At 45.6% G+C, this 19981-nt stretch overlaps 1 protein-coding gene across 1 annotated transcript in view; it reads left to right on the top strand.

Moving 5' to 3' along the window:
- Nucleotides 1–1129: 1129 nt before the first annotated feature.
- SYCP1 (synaptonemal complex protein 1) overlaps nt 1130–19981 on the top strand; it is a 470977-nt gene continuing 452125 nt past the window's right edge. The window contains exons 1-2 of the mRNA XM_088446296.1: nt 1130–1244; nt 18083–18200. Coding sequence (XP_088302422.1) covers nt 18093–18200 — 108 coding nt within the window. The 5' untranslated portion in view covers nt 1130–1244; nt 18083–18092. The remainder of the gene's footprint in view (nt 1245–18082; nt 18201–19981) is intronic.

Genomic DNA, 19981 nt, shown 5'->3' on the forward strand with positions numbered 1-19981 from the left:
CAATGAGGACTGAAACGCGCATTACCGCTAAACGACATCATTTTAAATAACAAATCAATTAAGATAAATATGTTTTAACAGCATAATAATTTAATGGTATATTGACTGACATTATGGTGCACCGCAATAAGGACTCTACTTTTTTCTTTTGTTCCCTTCGTACATGCAGTAAGATCAGGTGATGTAGCTGACGATCCCATGCAGCGCTATGCTGAGGTGGGGGCACGGCATATCGGGCACCGTATCACCCAGTGTGCACAATGTTGGCACTGGGATCGTCAGCGACCAGGGCCGGCTCTAGGGGTGTTCGACCAGTGCGGTCGCACAGGGGCATCCCAATTTCAGTGGGACAATAATGTCCGTTGTTCCACCCGCGGGCCGAAGTGGCCCACGGGTGGCCAAATCGGAAGGCTGGGGACCCCCACCGCCGCACTTGCGGCGGTGCCTGACCCCCGGAGAGTGAATGGATGCCGCGCAAACCATTCACTGACGGGAGAGGCTGGGGGAAGCCCAGCCAGTGACGGAGCGCTGTGCTTTACCCCCAGCCTGACGTTATTTGGAGGCATGCCTCCAAATAACATCACATAGGGGGCATGTTAGGGCGCCATCTCGAGGGCCGGCACAGGGTGCTCCGAACCCTGGAGCTGGCCCCGTCAGCGACATTGCTGGGTACACAATCGTTTAGTGTGTACCCAGCTTTAGTGGCACCGTAGTGCCTCAGAGCGCTAGCCATGCGCCAGTTGTTTGTGGCCATTTCCCTTCCAGGCACATGCTGCAGTTTTACGACAACATCCACACTACATCCTGATTAATAATATGAATTGTAATATTAGTGGCAGCATCACCTGTTAGGCAAGCCATACTATAATAAAGTTACCCATTACTTATATATATTGTAGACAAGCAACGGCACAATCTCACACTGTAATTATTAAACAGAGATTAACTGCGTAGTAAAGATGCGCATGGCACTGATTGGGCAACAGTATAACAACCGTCTTGATGCTTATTGGTTAACAGCACACGTTGAACAACCGCCGCTTGTCGACAGTGAGGTCACTGATTGGCTGAAGGATTTAAAGTGCCGCGTGCTCCTCCTACGCTGCAGCGTTTTTCCCGCCCACGAGCCGGAGCTCTACCCGAGTCTGCCGTGTGTTAGAGCCGCCGCTGGGCAGCTTTCGTCCCTCGGACACTTGCCCTCTGGGTTTGCCGGAGAATGGAAGCTTCATAGCCGCGATAGACAGGTGCGGGGAGCACTCACTTGTCCTAATTGCACGTTTGAACCATGTGAGCATTTAGTGGAAACGCATTAGCCATATCCTGCTATATAGATGCACGTAAGCACCGTGAGTAACTCAGGATTGAAAACAGCAATATAACCCCCTCCCTGTGTACAGTATCACACAATGGGGGAGATGTATGAAGCCCAGAAACGGTATCAGCGCACGTTAGGTGCGCTGATACCGCTTCTCCCCGATGTGTGATCGGGGGTCTGGGCGGTAAATGACAGGGGAGTTATGCGCCCCTGTGATTATCGGCGCAAGATAGCAGCGCTGAGCGGCAGGGCCATGCACTAACGGTCATATCGCATGACCGTTCGGACGGCTGTAGCTGTCGTTATCGACAGCTACAGCCTGGCGCTAGCCTATCCCCACAGCAGGAACAGTGCGGTCCCTGCTGGGGCTGCTGCTGGCTCCAGGCTGCACACAGGGATCTCGCGATACTTGCGAGATCCTGCGCATGCTCAGTGGAGCCGGCCGGGACAGAGACAGGGCATCAGCACTAGGCTGATGCGCTGTGGTCTCTAGCGGGTAGCGCCGGAGGGGGGAGTTAATGCTCACCCTCTCCGGCCGTTAAGATGTTTATACATCTCATCGGTAGTGCTTCCTGCTTCGCCTCGGTAAAGAGGCGAAGCAGGAAGCGCGTGCCGCTTTCATACATCTACCCTAATAAACACTAACACCTTCAGCTTTCAGGGAACTAGAAATCCCTGAATGCCAGAACTTGTAGTGTCAGACTCACAGTACAACAACAGGTTTTGTTTTAGTGATAATTTCATCATTTTTCGTAATTTTGCAGACACTAGTTCAAAAAAATTACCCAAAAGTGAAAACATTGTATTGCCTTGCATCTCTAAACGATTGTGTAGCAAACATGCTCTTGTAACTTCTTAACAGCAATGTCAATGGACTAAGTATAGATGTGAATTATAAGTAAATAATACATTTCTAATATACAAAAATAGAATATGAGAATATTGCATACTGCCACCCCATATGGTCTATCCACAAATCCAATCTTGCTAATACTGTGACATGCAGATATATCAATGAGAAACACAGATAATATAGAATCAAACTGCGTCTGTATTAGGGATGGCTAATCGTTAGTTCTGTATTGATCTTTTAGATCGATGTGGAATAGGCAACTTTGGGCCTGATTCAGCAACGAACGCACTCGACCGCTGCGAATATTTACTAATCAATGCATACGCATGCATAAGATGCAGACGCCCAGAACTAAACAATGCCGCCCACTTCCCTTTACCCAAAGCCTGAGTAGTCCGCAAGACAGCGGAAACATCGAGAACCATCGGAACCATACACATAATAATGGTTGACCTGATCTCGTGCAAGATTTCGGCCACTTCCTGCGTGCATCGAGTCATCTGGCTGCGTATGCCGCCACACTGCCTTAATTATGTACGCCCCTATAACAGCGTCCCAACGCACAGGCACACCTGCGTTCGCACGACCACGGCACTTTCTGTCAATCGATATCGGTAGGGTCTGCGTACACACTGCGTGTAGTCTGTGTACCCTTACCTGCTCGCACTGGCTAGTGCGTGCAGGCATACGCAGTGTGAAAACATTGGCCGGGTGCGTGCGAATTCTCATCTGCGTTCCTTGCTGAATCAGCCCCTTTATATTTAATACAGAGAATAAGAACCAAAATAATATTAATCTTCTCTGGGATTATTATTATTATTATATGCGTGTGTAGTTAGGGATTAAGGAACAGGTTGCAGAAGCGCAGTTTAAAAGTAAAAAGCCACTGATACGCAGTGGTAGCTCAGATTCCGGGGAACAGGTAAGAAGATCACTGCCAGCCATTGTGATTTTTGGATCAATCCAATTAATACATCATTCCTCTAGAATTAATTTAAAAATCTAGATGTTTTGGGCATGCAAATCGAAATTTTTGGGAGATCGATATTCAATATCAATGGGGTGGCCATCGATGGTTACCATTGATGGGCCCATGGGTGATTATCATCAAAGGCACCCCCTCGATGGTCACAACTGCTGCGGACACGCCGGGCCGCGGGCCAATAAAAACATGGGGGTAGGGCTTAATCGCAACCGGTGTGGCCACGACCCCTTAGTGTAATTCCCCCCCTCCCATTTTTGTAGAGCTGGGTTCTGGGGAGGGGGATGCTGTGAGCCCCTCAGCCCTGTGCAAAGCCAGGGGGGGCGCAATCAGTGTGATCCTAGTGTTCATTCTAGCTCCGGTGGCAGGCAGGGCGCTGGAGCTAGAGAGGGCAACTTTGTCCGCGCGCGTGTGCCCGAAAAAGGGGCGTGGCCATGATAAGGGGGTGTGTCTATAAGACGTGTCCCCTTTTTCGTCAACCTTGGGGGCGTGCCCGGCACTTACGGACACGCCGGGCAGCCCCCAAGCGCTGCAGACAGTGAGAATAGATGCCGGGCGCATGCGCCCGGTGTCTATTTTCCGGCGGTGACCGGGTGGCCACACAATTCTCCACCCGCGGGACACTGCGACCCGCGGGTGAATATGGAACCCGCAGGCTGTGAGGGCAGGGCGCTTTTTGCCCTCCTTCTGGAGGGCAGGGTGCTATTTGCCCTCCAGAAGGAGAGCAGGGCGCCGTGCACCGCTAAAACAGCCATAGGCATAGGTCACTGCTGCGGCTGCTGCTCAGCAGCTGCAAGTAGTCTCCCACCTCAGCCCAGCACACGGCTGCTGTGAGGTAAGAGGGGGCAGCACCAGGCCCCTCCAGGAAGCCCGGCTAATTATTTCCCCCCATCTCTCTCAGAGGTGGACGCATTTAGAACATCGAGTGCAAGTGTCCCGATGTTTCATATCAGTGCATGCATACTCATATCAGAATTGCATGGTGTCCCATGTAATCTCGACTGATGTTCTTGGGTGGTGGGCTTTCATTGGCTGGCATGTCGGGGGCGTGCTGGTGTCAGGGACGCAGTTTTACTGGCACCAGTGGCCATGTACCATCAAACCATAGGTTTGCTCTAATATCCGATTGTGGGGCCGATGTCCGTTCAATGGTGCGACTTTCAATGCACTGCAGTGGACTAGTGCCGCAAGCTGTGGGCGTTTTAGTAGGACCTCCATCCACCTCTGAAGCAGGCCTTTATTGCTCTATTTAGAAAGCACTGATAATCCCTTTTTGAAGCGCATTTGCAGAGAAAAGGGGTGATCAATGCTTCTCCCTAATTAAGAATGGGGAAACCGCAGGAATATAACACATTCCAGTTTCTTAAAATTGTGCATTGCTTGGAAGCACCATAACCTTCTATCGGACCTGCGGTGAAACTACAGTAAGCTCTTTTGATTGCAGTTTGAGAAAAAAACTAAATGCCAACTAAGGATGGCATTTTGTATACTTCCCATACGATTCAGTGTCCAATGTCTTCAGTGATTCTTCTGTGTATATGCTATATTAACAAAGTACAGCAGTGATCTTGGAGGATTTCTCCTCCATGAATCTTGAATTTTAAATGTCCCTTTTTGGCTTGCGCATGCATAGAACGGCCATTAATAAAAAGAAATGGCCAGAGGAGTTCGCAGTCAGTGTTACGCTAACTACAATAGGTAACAATACTTGCAGGAAAGGTGGTTTTCCGAACCACCTATTCAGCGAGTGTAAAACGATAAATTGCTGCGTTTATTTACTCTGTATCGTAGAGGGGATGTGCTGGCTAGAAATTTATGATAGGCGTAGAAATATCATAATCTCGATGCCGGAATCCAGGACACCCATCCTGTTAGCTGCGGAGTGGGAGGGTTAGGTTTAGGGCACTTGGCGGGGTTAGGGGAGAGAGTTAGGGTTAGGCACCCCTAGGGAGAGGTTAGGGCTAGCCAGCACCCACGGGGGGTTAGGTTCAGAGAGCGGTATGGGGGGGTAAGGGTTAGGCAGCCCTGGGGGGAGGTTAGGGTTAGGCACCACTAAGGGAGGGTTGGGGGGGGGGGGGCAAGGGAGGTTAGCATACTTACTGCCACTGTCAAGATTTTCATCCTGTCAGGCTGCCGCTGTCTGGATTTGAACCGGCATTTCAATCCCATTCCTCGGAGAGATATGCTGCGAACCAGTATATTAAGTACTGCAGTTAAAATGTTTAAAATCTATATAATGAAACCTACTACTGATGAAAATTAGGTAATAAAGTGTATGCGTGCTCATCTTAGCTTTATTTAAAAACAAGAAACCAATACCATAAAACGCTCTGCACCGCAACACAACTCTCCAGCACAGTAGCCACCACTACACACATTGGGCCTGATTCAGCATTGATCGCTATTGCGATCTCAGCGATTACGCACGGGGGTCTGCTGCGAAAATATGCTAATGAATGCAAACGCAAAGCTGTTGCACAGCCAGCATAGAGATGCCCACTACCACTATCTCACATTCGTAATACCTTGCAGTCCTTCGTATACATTGGGAACATCAAGTAACATCGGTCCCTCATGCAAAAATACAACAGGTCTGTCCTGTCACAGAAACTGCAACTCTTGTTAAACGCAGTGAGTACTCAAGTTGTGTATGCCGTCTAAGTGGCTAATTTAAACACGCCCAGGAAACGCGTTCAAATGGACAGGCACGTCTGCGTTTCAATGACCACTCCCCTGTCACCACCCCCAAATGGTCACAGCCTGTCAATCACTCTGCAATGGCTTTCATTCTGCTAGTAATCGCAAAGTGATCGCAATGTTAACTCTCTCACTGCATATGCATGCACGATCGACCGATATGCGTATGCTGTTGCAATAGCGATCCATGCTGAATCAGGCCCATTGTCCGCTGTCTCTGATCACATTTCTGACACCTGCGTGTGGTTCATATGACTGGCTAACAGAGGAGGACTGGAGGTAAAAGTGAAAGAGAAACAGCGTGGGGAGCAAAACAAGCCGCAGGAGAGCAAGAGACTGGATGGCAATAAAGGACATGAGACTGAGGGACACAGGGAAAGGGAGACACAGTTGGTAATGACAGCACCCCCCACTGGCAATACGGAGGAGAACTGCTAGAAATACTGTAATAGAGGCCTCACTCGCATGAGTGGACTGGTCACTGGTCCCCACAAAAACTTACCTATTTAAATTCTCTGTACCACTGTCAATATACTGATATGTTAGGATAGTGGTTGTTCTATGACAGTTTACAAGGAACACAGGGCCTGACTCAGAGCCGCTCGCTCTGACAGAACGCTCGCTCTGAATCAGGGCCGGGCTTTTTTTTTTTTTGGATCGGCCTCTTGGCCGCTCGCATAGCTGTGGGTGGCCATCCACAGCTATTGCGAGCGGCCATGATGGTCGCGATGGTCAAGACCATCGCGACCATCGGGCTTGCGACGAGACCCTTGTGGTAGGGTCTCGTGGACGCAAGCCCCAGAGAGATTTCGGCTCTAACAGAGCCGAATCTGTCCACTGACATCACTCGTGATGTCAGTGGGGCCGCCTCATAACGGCAGGCGTTCACATGGGAACGCCTCCGTTTGGGCTGCCACTTCCCCCGGCCCGCCCACCAACATCGACAGCTTGCCCCATTTGGTGCGAGACCCGAAGCGTCGGATTGCCCGTCGCTAGCCTGGTCTCCGTCGTGCGCATGCGCTGTGGGCCACCATCGACCCGGTTGCGAGCGCTCAGCACTTGCGACCGGGTCTGAATCAGGCCCACAGTGAGCCTGCTTCTGTCTCTACTTAGTAGATAGAATTTTCACACTCAGGGCCTGATTCAGAGGCGCACGCTATTTGCGTGCGCTCGCTCTGAATCAGGGCGTCCCTATTTTTTAAAATTCCGACCTCCAGGCCACTCGCACAGCTGTGGGTGACCACCCACAGCTTGTGCAAGCGGCCTGACGATGGTCGCGATTATCGCGAGCATCGGCATTGTGAGGATACCCTTGTGGTAGGGTCTCAGCACCTCGCAATGCCAAGTGGACTTCCAGCTCTAATAAAGCTGGAAGTCCACTACTGACATCACGAGTGATGTCAGTAGGGCTGCACACAAACAGCAGGCGTTCCTTCGGGAACGCCTCCGTTTGTCCAGCCACCCCCCCTACCCGCCTACAAAACGGGACGAGCTGTCGATCAACATCGACAGCCGCCCTGTCTTGTAGCGGGCACCGGGGCTCGCGTGCGCAATGGCCCACCATCGACCGGTTTGTGAGTGCGATGCACTCGCTAGCGTGTCTGAATCAGGCCCTCAATCTTTATAACTGCAAGAAAACAGCAACTGTTATGCATACATGTAAAAACAAGCTGGGTACACACTGGACAATACATCGTTTGTATATGCGATGAACGATCTATTGTCCCGACCATCAGCTTGTGTGAACACCTGATATACCTGAACAATGGCCCTGATTCAGAGCCAGACGCTCTGACCAGAGCGCTCGCTCTGAATCAGGGCCCACCTCCATAATTATGGAGCGTCCTCCTGGACGCTCGTATAGCTGTGTGTCACCACCCACAGCATATACGAGCGTGCAGGATGATGGTCGCGATGGTCTTGACCATCGCGACCATCGCCACTGCGAGCCGAAGCCTGCGGTTGAGTTTCTCAACCGCAAGGCCCGGAGTGGTTTTGGCTCTATCAGAGCCAAAATCACTCCCACTGACATCACTAGTGATGTCAGTGGGGCCGGCTTCTGGTCAGAGTGTTCGGCTCTGAATCAGGCCCTAAGATAAGTGAAAATTTCAATTAATCTCTATAGAATTTAAATATTCTCCAGTGATTGCAAAATACACTCTATAATGCGTATTTACGCACTACAGAGAGTAAGGGACTCACTTTTTTAAAATGAGAGGGTTCTGCAGGACACGCTGTGTAGCAACCGGGTCAATATTAACCTCCTCAGCTTTAACCCAAGACCCCAAATAATCAATGCGGCGACCATTTAAGGTGCGTATCCACTAGCAGATAGTGGAATTACAGTACAATTACAACATTGTAATCGTACAGTTGTTCCTCATCCCCTGTAGTGCGTAAACAGGGCCTGATTCAGACGCGCTCGCAAGCGCTTTGCGCTCGTAAGCAGGTCGATGGCCCCGTGCTCATGCGCGGTGTGCGCACTGCGCGCGCGCTCGCTCCGGGACTCACTACAAAAGGGGCGGCTGTCGATGTTGATCGACAGCTCGCCCCATTTTGTAGGTGTGGCATGGGGGTGGCTTCACAAAAGGAGGCATTCCCATGCGAACGCCTACCGTTTGTGGGCGACCCCACTGACATCACCAGTGATGTCAGTGGGAGAGCTTCCATCTCGATTTGAGCCAGAAGCTCTTTGGGGCTTGCGGCCACGAGACCCTACCACAAGGGTCTCATCGCAAGCCCGATGGTCATCGCAAGCCCGATGGTCGCGATGGTCAAGACCATCGCGACCATTGGGCTTGCGACGAGACCCTTGTGGTAGGGTCTCGTTGCCGCAAGCCCCAGAGAGCTTGTGATGTCAGTGGGGCCGGCCCCAGACGGTAGGCGTTCTCATGGGAACGCCTCCGTCTGGGCAGCCACCCCCCCCCTTCTGGCCCGCCCACTAAAGGGGGCGTGCTGCCACTCAACAGCGACAGCACGCCCCCTTTGGTACGAGACCCGGAGCGACGGATTGCCCGTCACTATCCGAGTCTCGCCCATGCGAATGATGGAGCCGGCTCCGTCGTGCGCATGCGCTTCGGCCACCATCGACCCGGTTGCAAGCACTTGCAACCGGGTCTGAATCAGGCCCTCTGAACGATATGTCGTCCAGTGTAGGCACCCTCTCTCATACCTGAACATGGTCAATCTGTCGTTATCGGCAGATTGATCAACATGTTCATTCGATTGATGTCGGAAACGACCAGCGGGAGCGCGCATCGCTGGTCGTTTCCAACATTTTCATGGCCAATTTGTGTACGATTAATGAGCGATATCATTATCGTTCAATCGCTCATTTTACTCAGCAAGTGGATACCCGCCTTTAGAGAGAAACAGCCGTCGGTTTTAGCCAAGGGCAAGGAGTATGGTATGCCCCCACTGTCCTGTCTTGAGGGACCTGCCCCATACCTTAGGAAGGTGGGGCTGCCATTTAGCAGCCAATGCCATTCATCCCCAAGCCTGGACTGCCCCTGCCTCTCTTTCCCCATGCTACCACTGCTCTGCTGAGCGCCAATGCCGGATCAAGGAGGGCAGCGCTTCTGCTACTATGTCACCGGGATGCAGAACACTACTCAGGCTGCTCTCGGCAAGTACAAGACCTGGGTGTGACTGTGACCCCGGGGGTAGGGGGTGTCACATCATACGTGGGGCATGCTATGCTCCTCCCCTTTAGTGCATTAGGTCCACATTTTTTCACTCTGTAGCACAAATGCCCCTTCTCCCTCTCTCTAATCTTAGTAACACTATTTTTCCCAACCCCCACCTGTAGCACATCTTTGCCTGAAGGTGCCCACACACTTTGGCGATGTGCTCACAATCTGACATCGTGTATGATTTCCCTTGAACTTCTCCCTGGCAGTCCTGCACACGATTTGATGTAAAAATGTGTCAAATGTGACAGACGATCTATCGTGCATCCTTCTTTTTCCAGTGCATCGTGACTGAGATTGTCAGATCTGCCCTACAGCACAGCAGATCTGAAGATGTCGATGCGCATCCCTGCTGGTCGTACATCGCATCGTGATCGTGAGTGGAGACATATTTTACACGATCTGTTGTTCCAATGCGTCGGAATCGGGCAGATCATGTAAAAAAAATGCTAAGTGTGTAGGCACCTTAAGTCCCAAGCCCGCTGTCTGCATTATCATTACTCCACTTACATGCTGGAGAGATGTGCAGGAAAGTGACAGACTGGTATTGAATAGGAGTGCAGCTGATTCATTTAGATTCACGGTCAGGCTGTTTGACAACTCTGTCACAGTCCGCACTCCTGCATCTGCTATAAGATCCAGTGCAGATATTGCTGCAATTGTACTTTTGTACTGGCATTCTATGTACCCCTGTGCCTGTTTTGGGGGGGTGTTTGTGTATGTGTCTGTGGGGGGCACTTTGCAGCCCCTGGGTGTAGGGGCCCTGCCAGGGGAAGTGAAAGTGTCCTAGTAGGCCTTAGACTTTATGCAGGAGCCCAGGTCCATTTAAACTAAAATAGTTTTGTTGTGTAGCAGCAAACCAGACTCCACCAGCTGTCACCCTTGGCCTCTCTGTCACCCTCTGCCTCCTCCTTCTATACTGTACATACTGAACTGCAGACATAGATATTACACACATATCCACTGTTTACATACATACTGCACAGATGGTATATAATCGGGAAGCCGGCTGCCTTAATACCGGCAGCCGGCTTCCCGACTGTCATATCCCGGCGAGGGATGAAATGCCGGGCATCTAGGCGCCTGACATTTCCCTGACGCTGGGAGGCCGGCGCCTGGCATCCCATACGAAGGGATGCCGGGTGCCGCGAGCAGACAGCCGCTGGGGAGGAGGGTTAGGTTTAGGGCACCCAGGGGGACTTAGGGTTAGGCACCCCCCCGGGAGGGTTAGGGTCAGGCTAGGGGGAGGGAGGGTTAAGGTTAGGCACCCCCGGGGGGGATTAGGGGACTTAGTTTTAGGCAGCGGGGAAGGGGGGGGGTTAGGGTTAGGCACTTAGAGGGGGGAGGTTAGGGTTAGGCACCCCTAAGGAGGGTTAGGGGGTTAGGTTAGTTAGTACTTACCTATACACGATCGGGATTTCCAGCACTGTCGGTCTGCCACTGCCGGAAACTCTGCTGTTGTCTGCCAGGCGCTGTCGGGAATCGAATCGCCGGCCTTGCGGCCGGCGGTATTTCATACCGATTCCACACAGATGCCCACTGCACATATACTGCTATTTACACTTGCCATCGCCCTACCCCCAGCACTGTCTGCACCTAGCCTCCTCCTTTCTCCCCCCAGGACTGTCAGAACTGCTGTCTGCACTAACCCCCTCACTTTCCCCAGCACTACCTGCCCCTCTACCCCAAGCTCTTCACCAACGTCTCCCTGCCTTACCCTCAGCTCTACCCCAACTGCTGCTTGCCCTTAACCCCTTTACCCCAACTGCTACCTGCCCTCAGCACTGTCCCAACTGCTGCCTACCGTCACCCCCCCATAATATGTGATGGGACCCAGAAACAGTGGAGTAGGACCTCACATTTTTATAGTGTGGTCCCTGGGGGACACATTTTTTTTTTCTCGCTCTGCAATCACTGTTCTCATCGTTTTCATTTATAAAATAGTAATGAAACTACAGAAATGCTTAAAAACGTCAGAAACTAAACTTCAGAAACTCTTACCAATCAAAATTAGCCATAATGTAACTTATTCATAGTATAATATAAAGTCTCTGGTAGGCATATGCCTGTTTGTTCGGGCTAATCTCGAGAACCGCTGGATGGAGCATTTGTCAAGAAAGGTTTATGTGTATGAAACATGTATGACAAAAGGGAGTTGAGCAGTGATGATCTTAGTGAAGCAAGTCAATGAAAAAACGGACGTCTGAGAGCTTTCTTGGCTTATGCTGCCTAAACCGTTAAAGATATATCAAAACGATGGACTTTATTTTATACGGGACTCTTTTACGTGGCTCTTTTAGTCAGGAGGAAAAATTACTAATGTCGTCTACAATCTTTCTGAACCAGGATGCCACCAAAACCCTCATACATTCACTATTCATTTCCAGATTGGACTACTGTAACCTCCTCCTATTCGGACTCCCCAAATCCATATCTCTCCTCTCCAGTCTGTGCTCAATGCTGCTGCTCGGCTCATCTTCCTCTCCAAATGCTCTACATCTGCCTCCCCCTCTCCTACAAGCCCTCCACTGGCTCCCCTTCCTTTTCAGAATCCAATTCAAAGTTCTCACACTCACAAAGCCCTCACCCATTCCTCTCCCATTTACATCTCTGATCTCATCTCTGATCTCATCTCCCTTCACTCTTCTGTCTACCCTCTTCGTTCACTTCATACACGCCGCCTTTCACTCCAATTGATTACTTCCTCCCACTCCCGCCTCCAAGATTTTGCCCGCACTTCTCCCCACCTTTGGAACTCCCTCCCTCTCCCCATCAGACTCTCCACCTCTCTACAATCATTCAAACAAGCTCTTAAGACCCACTACTTCATTAAAGCCTTCCAGCTGTCATCCTAACTTGCTGCTACATCTTCCTTCCTCCCTGCCCACCCCATCTGTGTCACTCCTGTTTGTCTGCCCCTCCCTTTTAGAATGTAAGCTCTTTTTAGAAGGACCCTCTACCCTCTTGTGCTTCTCTCTACTGTATTTTCATTTATCTCTTACTCCCCACTAGGGCAACTAACACTTGGCTTATTATGCGGGTGTAAAGGTCGCTAATATAGCAATGTTTATTAACCTTGTCCGTGTATTGTATTGTATGTAGCTGGTTACTTATTTGTTTATGTACTTTGTAAGGCTCTGCGGAACACTTGTGGTGCCGTATAAATAAATGATAATAATAATAATAATACAAGACAATCTTATAAGACCTTGGTTAAAGAAAGGCTATCGCTATAAATTCAAAATTGCTTCTGTAAGAAGCCAGGGCGGGTCGCTAGTATTGAAAAACCACAAACATTTCATAGAAGAAAAACACTAGGCTTGTCATCATTACACATATCCTGTGGCCAGTACGTCATCTGACAGCTAACTATTCCTGCTATTCAATATGCCAAACTAGATGGAAATATCTAGGGAATAGTGTATTGTAGTAATAGGATGAATTTGTGTGTGATGAAACCGCGATGCTGTCACACTGGAGGTGTGAGAACACATACAGATTTCTGATCCTAGCACTTTGCAAGATTGTGCTCCTTGTTCGCAGAATGCACTTGTGTGCTTCTAGTGAAAGCTTAGAGAAACTAACTTTTTTAAGAATTGTCAGAGTTAATGAGGATGACAACTAGATAGAGCTCACAAAAAAATATGCTGACGGCATGACGAGTAATAAATATAATGAAGAAATCACCAAATTAAATATGATGGACTATAGACCAGGGATTCCCAACCACGGTCCTCAAGGCACACTAACAGTCCAGGTTTTAGGGATAGCCATACTTGAGCACAAGTGACTTAATTAGTACCTCAGTTATTTTGATTTAACCATCTGTGCACAATCATGGATATCACTAAAACCTGGATTGTTAGTGTTCCTTGAGGACCGAGGTTGGGAATCACTGCTATAGACGATAGCATTTTTACAGTGAGTCAAAATAATTCTTGAGGGGGTGATAACTGAATAGACATGGATTAGGGACTGGCATCCCCAGTCGAATACAAACAATCACTCATAAAGTAAGCATAAATAAAATCACAATGAGAAGTTATATAATGGCCAAATAAGGATGCGAAAGGTGGCAAACACAGACCATTATTATGATCATATCACAGAAGATAAACATATTTGTTCATTGAGTCTGGCTGAACTCATGGGTCTAAATCCAATTAAACTCGCCCCCACTATGAGTTTCGTGCGGGGCAAATTCTTCTGCTGTTGCAAAATCATGTAAATACCGGCAACAGCAGCAGAACAAAAATTCACAGATCCGCAGATACCGTAAATGTGCATATAGCCAAACCTACTAAAGGGGTCGATAAAATTGCACCTCATTGAATTGAGCCCATTGTGGCTAATTTGTGATGTCTAATTTTGCCCTCTTATTGACATATCACAGTCTTGCTGATTTACAGTACATTCACATGCCATCTCTATCTGTACATGAGGTGCGGCATACTTTCTCCTGTAACTACCGAGAAACTCAAGAGTTTAGGGGAGAGTCTCCTGGCTCCCCTGAAAGTGGGCAAATCTCATCTCAACGGCCAGCCTGTGAAGAGGGCAGGACACCGGTTTTTATGACACTAATTGCTATGAATTGCATCATTGCAGCCCCGCTCCCAGCATTGCAAAGCTGGAGATCCTGGCAAAACATCACAGTTGGCAGGGCCGTGATTATGTGATTCACATAGCTCCTCTCAATCCCACCCATCTACCTCCTCGCCACAATCCTTATGGACATACACTACCCACAGTCAGCAAATATGAAGTGTGGACAACATAAAATCTGGGGACACCCAAGTAAGTGCACTGGCCAGCTTTCATGTACTGACATCATGCTCCTGATCAGAAATGTTCAGTTGTGAAGGATTCCTGAGGACAAGTAATAATAATATTTTTTATTTATATAGCGCTTTAATCCAATAGGATTTAAGGTTTTTACCAGATAGTAGGTACATAATACAGAGGCTTAAGCTAGGTACATACGTAAAGATTTTCTGTCCAACCATCCAACTAGTTGATTGGTTGGAATGAAAATCTGGTAACGTATGGGAGTAACTGATGATCAGCAATTTGCTCCTAAATGTCAGAAAACAGATGAAAATGGTCGTCAGACAAGTTTGTTAAATGTTTGATCTAAACAATTTGTTCAAACAACAGTTTTTGTCCATTTTCCGGTCTTTGGGAGCAAATTGCTGACTGTCATTTGCTTTCATACCTTTCCAGATTTTCATTCCAACCAATCAACTAGTTGGATGGTTGGACAGAAAATCTTTACGTGTGTATGCACCATTTGATTTGCATGAAATACTGTAACCATGAATATAGTTGTGTGTGCCACTTTGGGTCATCAATTCCAAGGATTATTCGTCCTACCTACAAAGGATCCAGGTGAGGCAGCCACTTCAGATGAACTACATAGGATTACAGTGGGCAGAATAGGCAATGCCTGGAACTGCTGACAATTTACTTTAAATTTGCAGACAAGAACCTACTGTTTTGCAACAACAAAAAATACTGTCTGGAAAATTATAAGTGCCATTTGTAACATACATGTTTCTATTGAATACTTTTGCAAGTTACTATATATATATATATATATATATATATATATATATATATATATATATATAATTATAAGGGCATGGTCGTGCCCTAATATTAAGGCTGAATTTTATATATATATATATATATATATATATATATATATATATATACACACACACACAGTCAGGTGCATAAATATTGGGACATTGACAGAATTTTCATATTTTGGCCTCTATTCACCACCACGATGGCTTCAAAATGAAACAAACAAGATGTGCTTTAACTGCAGACTTTCAGATTTAATTTGAGAGTAATTGCATCCAAATCAGGTGAACGGTGTAGGAATTACAACGGTTTCTATAAGTGCCTCCAACTTTTTAAGGGGCCAAAAGTAATGGGACAAACTAAACAATCCTAAATCTAACTTCACTTTTTAATACTTTGTTGCAAATCCTTTGCAGGCAATTACAGCCTGAAGTCTGCAACGCATAGACATCACCAGATGCTGGGTTTCATCCCTGGTGATGCTCTGCCAGGCCTCTACTGCAAATGTCTTCAGTTCCTGCTTGTTCTTGGGGCATTTTCCCTTCAGTTTGTCTTCATCAAGTGAAATGCATGCTCAATCGGCTTCAGGTCAGGGGATTGACTTGGCCATTGCATAACATTCCACTTTTTAGCCTTAAAAAACTCTTTGGTTGCTTTTGCAGTATGCTTCGGGTCATTGTCCGTCTGCACTGTGAAGCGCCGTCCAATGAGTTCTGAAGTATTTGACTGAATATGAGCATATAATATTGCCCGAAACACATCAGAATTCATTCTGCTGCTTTTGTCAGCAGTCACATCATCAATAAATACAAGGGAACCAGTTCCATTGGCAGCCATACATGCCCACGCCATGACACTACCACCACCATGCTTCACTGATGAGGTGGTATGTTTTGGATCATGAGCAGTTCCTTTCCTTTTCCATACTCTTCTTTTCCCATCACTCTGGTACAAGTTGATCTTTGTCTCATCTGTCCATAGGATGTTGTTCCAGAACTGTAATGGCTTTTTTAGATGTTGTTTGGCAAACTCTAATCTGGTCTTCCTGTTTTTGTGGCTGACCAATGGTTTGCATCTTGTGGTGAACCCTCTATATTCACTCTTGTGAAGTCTTCTCTTGATTGTTGACTTTGACACATATACACCTACCTCCTGGAGAGTGTTCTTGATTTGGCCAACTGTTGTGAAGGGGTTTTTCTTCACCAGGGAAATAATTCTTCTGTCATCCACCACAGTTGTTTTCCGTGGTCTTCCGGGTCTTTTGGTGTTGCTGAGTTTTCCGGTGCGTTCTTTCTTTTTAAGAATGTTCCAAACATTTGTTCTGGCCACATCTAATGTTTTTGCTATCTCTCTGATGGGTTTGTTTTGATTTTTCAGCCTAATGATGGCTTGCTTCACTGATAGTGACAGCTCTTTGGATCTCATATTGAGAGTCGACCGCAACTGATTCCAAATGCAAATGTCACACCTAGAATCAACTCCAGACCTTTTACCTGCTTAATTGATAATGAAATAACGAGGGAATAGCCCACACCTATCCATGAAATAGCTTTTGAGTTGATAGTCCCATTACTTTTGGCCCCTTAAAAAGTGGGAGGCACATATAGAAACCGTTGTAATTCCTACACCGTTCATCTGATTTGGATGTAATTACCCTCAAATTAAATCTGAAAGTCTGCAGTTAAACCACATCTTGTTTGTTTCATTTCTGAAGCTGCGTACATACACAACGATTTTTTTAATGATTATCGTTAAACGATATCGTTTAACGATAATTGATGGCAAAAATCGTTCACTTTCTGAGTCAAACGATGAATGATTATCGTTCATGCGCGTTCACGTTTGTAGTTTGTCGTTTGTAGTTTGTCGTTCAGTCAGACTTGTCAACTCAACGATTTTCATTAAGGGAATATGCAAAAATCGTTTGTAGTTCATAAAAATCGTTCATGACATTTAGTAAATGAACAACTTTAGTAAACGATTTTAGTTCATTAAAAAAATCGTTGTGTGTGTATGCAGCTAAAGCCATTGTGAATAGAGGCCAAAATATGAAATTCTGTCAATGTCCCAATATTTATGCACCTGACTCTGTGTGTGTGTACAGGTTGAGTCTCCCATATCCAAATATTCCGAAATACGGAATATTCCGAATTACGGAATAATTTTAGCATGACTGAGATAATAAAACCTTTGCTTTTTGATGGTTCAATGTACACAAACTTTGTCTAAGGCACAAATTATTAAAAATATGGTATAAAATTACCTTCAGGCTGTGTGTATAGGGTGTAAATGAAACATAAATTTATTTCATGTATGTACACACACTTTGCTTGAGCCACAAAATTATTGAAAATATTGTATAAAATGAGCTGCAGGCTATGTGTATAAGGTGCATATAACACATATATGCATTCTGTGTGTATATTGGGGTCCCATTCCCAAGATATTTTGATTATGATATGCAATTATTCCAAAATACGGAATATTCCGTTATCCAAAATACCCCTGGTCCCAAGCATTTTGGATATGGGAGACTCAACCTGTATGTGTGTGTATGTATGTATATATATATATATATATATATATATATATATATATATATATATATATATATATATATATATATATATATATAAAAAGCAAATAGCTTGGCATTCAGGATCCACAACATAAGATACAGCAGTCACTGTTTCATCAATGTTTCAATCTGTATTCATATTTTCATCAGGATCCTGTGAGGGCACTCTGCAGATTGATCTCCGGCGCGAGTATTTAGCTTTGGGGTAAATCCCCCAGCTAGCTGTAGTCCCCCCTAAACATCCGACATTTTGAGGCAGAACAATTTTTAACTGTTCCTCTTTATTTTAACTTTATTTCCTATGTACTATATTTGTAGTGTTACATACAGTTTATAGTGTACTAATCATTAATTGATGTATTTTTTTTATATCCAATCACAGTTAAACAAAGATGGAGCAGGAGATTCCGTTTAAAATATTCCCATTAAAAAGACTAACCAGTTGTCATGTGTCTACAGTTAAGCCACATACAGTTGTGGGTAATAATTCTGTTTTTCAGGTGGGTTCAGTTTTGTAAACACTCTTTTCCTCAAACATTATAACCTGCAATAAGGGGTAAATTTACTAAAGTGAGAGTTTTTAGAAATGGAGATCTGCTAGTTAATGTTAAGTTGAATCGGATTGGTTGCTATGGGTAACATCTCCACTTTTAAAAACTCTCACTTTAGTAAATAAACCCCTAAGTCTTGAAAGCACACAATAGGCCTGATTCTGAGTTGAAAGCAAAGCACCTGTAAAAATCATAAATCATGTTGCACTGTATCTATATATGTATATTCCACTCGACTCCTGTATAAAGAAGACACTCTCCGGATTGTTTGAAATCAAGCCGCCAATGTTTTCATGTTTTGATTCTATTGCGAATCTTTCTCAAGGCTGAGTTTTAGGCATTATTAATAATGCACTATAATACAAATAAATAGAATATGAGAGAGAGTTTTACTGCTAACTCACATTTTCTAAACTCTCACCCTATTACATTTGGTCCCTGAACTGCGGTAATTCTTGGAAATTTTTGCATAGGTTTAATCAAATGTTACAAAGATAGACCAACGTCACCTTGACAGAGGGGCAAGTGGGCCCCGAAAACGTTGGTCTGTCTTTGTGACATGTTTGATTGTTAATTTAATAAACCTTTGCAAAAATCTCCAAGTGCTGCAGCCCAGATGTCTGTTAGTGTCCATTATTACTGAAGGCACTGGTGTGAGGAAAAGTATGTTTTGTGCGGAGTGCCGGGCTGTATAGATTATATATATATATATATATATATATATATATATATATATATATACTCCAGTGCAGCATGGTTTAGCTAAAGTTTCAATTTACTTTGTTCACAAATATGCCGGATGCATTTTTCTGCATGTTATAGATGAAGACTGATGCTTATATTTGGAGCTTGAGTCTCAGGTTATTTATCATTAGTGCCATAAAATTATTTTGTTCTTGTATTTTTAATTGACCCAGTAATTTGAGGCTTAGCAACATTTTTATGCATATTTATGAGAGTGTAATGTGCATATACAGTTGCATATGTCCATGTGGCTTCTTTGTGTTTTTCTCTGCCAGCTTTTATACATTTAGCAACAGTAAAACATGTTAAAATTAGTACTTTTGTCTCATACTTATGACATAATTTACTACTTATGACTTAAAATACTACACATGACCTAATTTATTTAATTTTTTTCCTATTTCTCTTAAAATACATGTATTGCTGATTTTCTATTTGTGTTCATACAGAATATGATAATTTATCAATATTTCACCAATCAGATAGGTCCTGCGTATTCCTAATACTTCGGTGATTCAGTTTTTCTCTCAAACATCCGTGTATCACTGATACCAAAGGCTTTTTTTTTATTTTAAGTATTGGGATTGCATGCGGTATCGAGTAAGAACACTGTTTCTCAATACTATACATGCACAAATCTTTAAGGCGGCTCATGCCAAGTAAGGTATGTAACTATTACTCTACTGTGCATATTGTATGCAGATGTCATCTGCCCTTGTAAGTCAGCATAATGCCATCCTGAGATGGTGTGATTATTATTTTTTTTTAGCAAGCAACCAAAAGTCAAGCTTTTTGTTGCATGATAAATTGAATGTCTTCATCGTTCCCATGGCAGGCTATGGGGATAGTGTTACGGAAACAAAAAAGGAAAAGGAAACAAAAAAGGAATTGTCGCTAAAAAACGCAGAGACTTTATGGTCTGTCTTGATAAATGTGGAGAATCAGTGATAACTTCTTTTTCCACTTTTCAGCAGAAAAAAAAATTA

This window comes from Taudactylus pleione, unplaced genomic scaffold, assembly GCF_031769625.1.
Source record: "Taudactylus pleione unplaced genomic scaffold, aTauple2 ptg000396l, whole genome shotgun sequence".
NCBI lineage: Eukaryota > Metazoa > Chordata > Amphibia > Anura > Myobatrachidae > Taudactylus > Taudactylus pleione.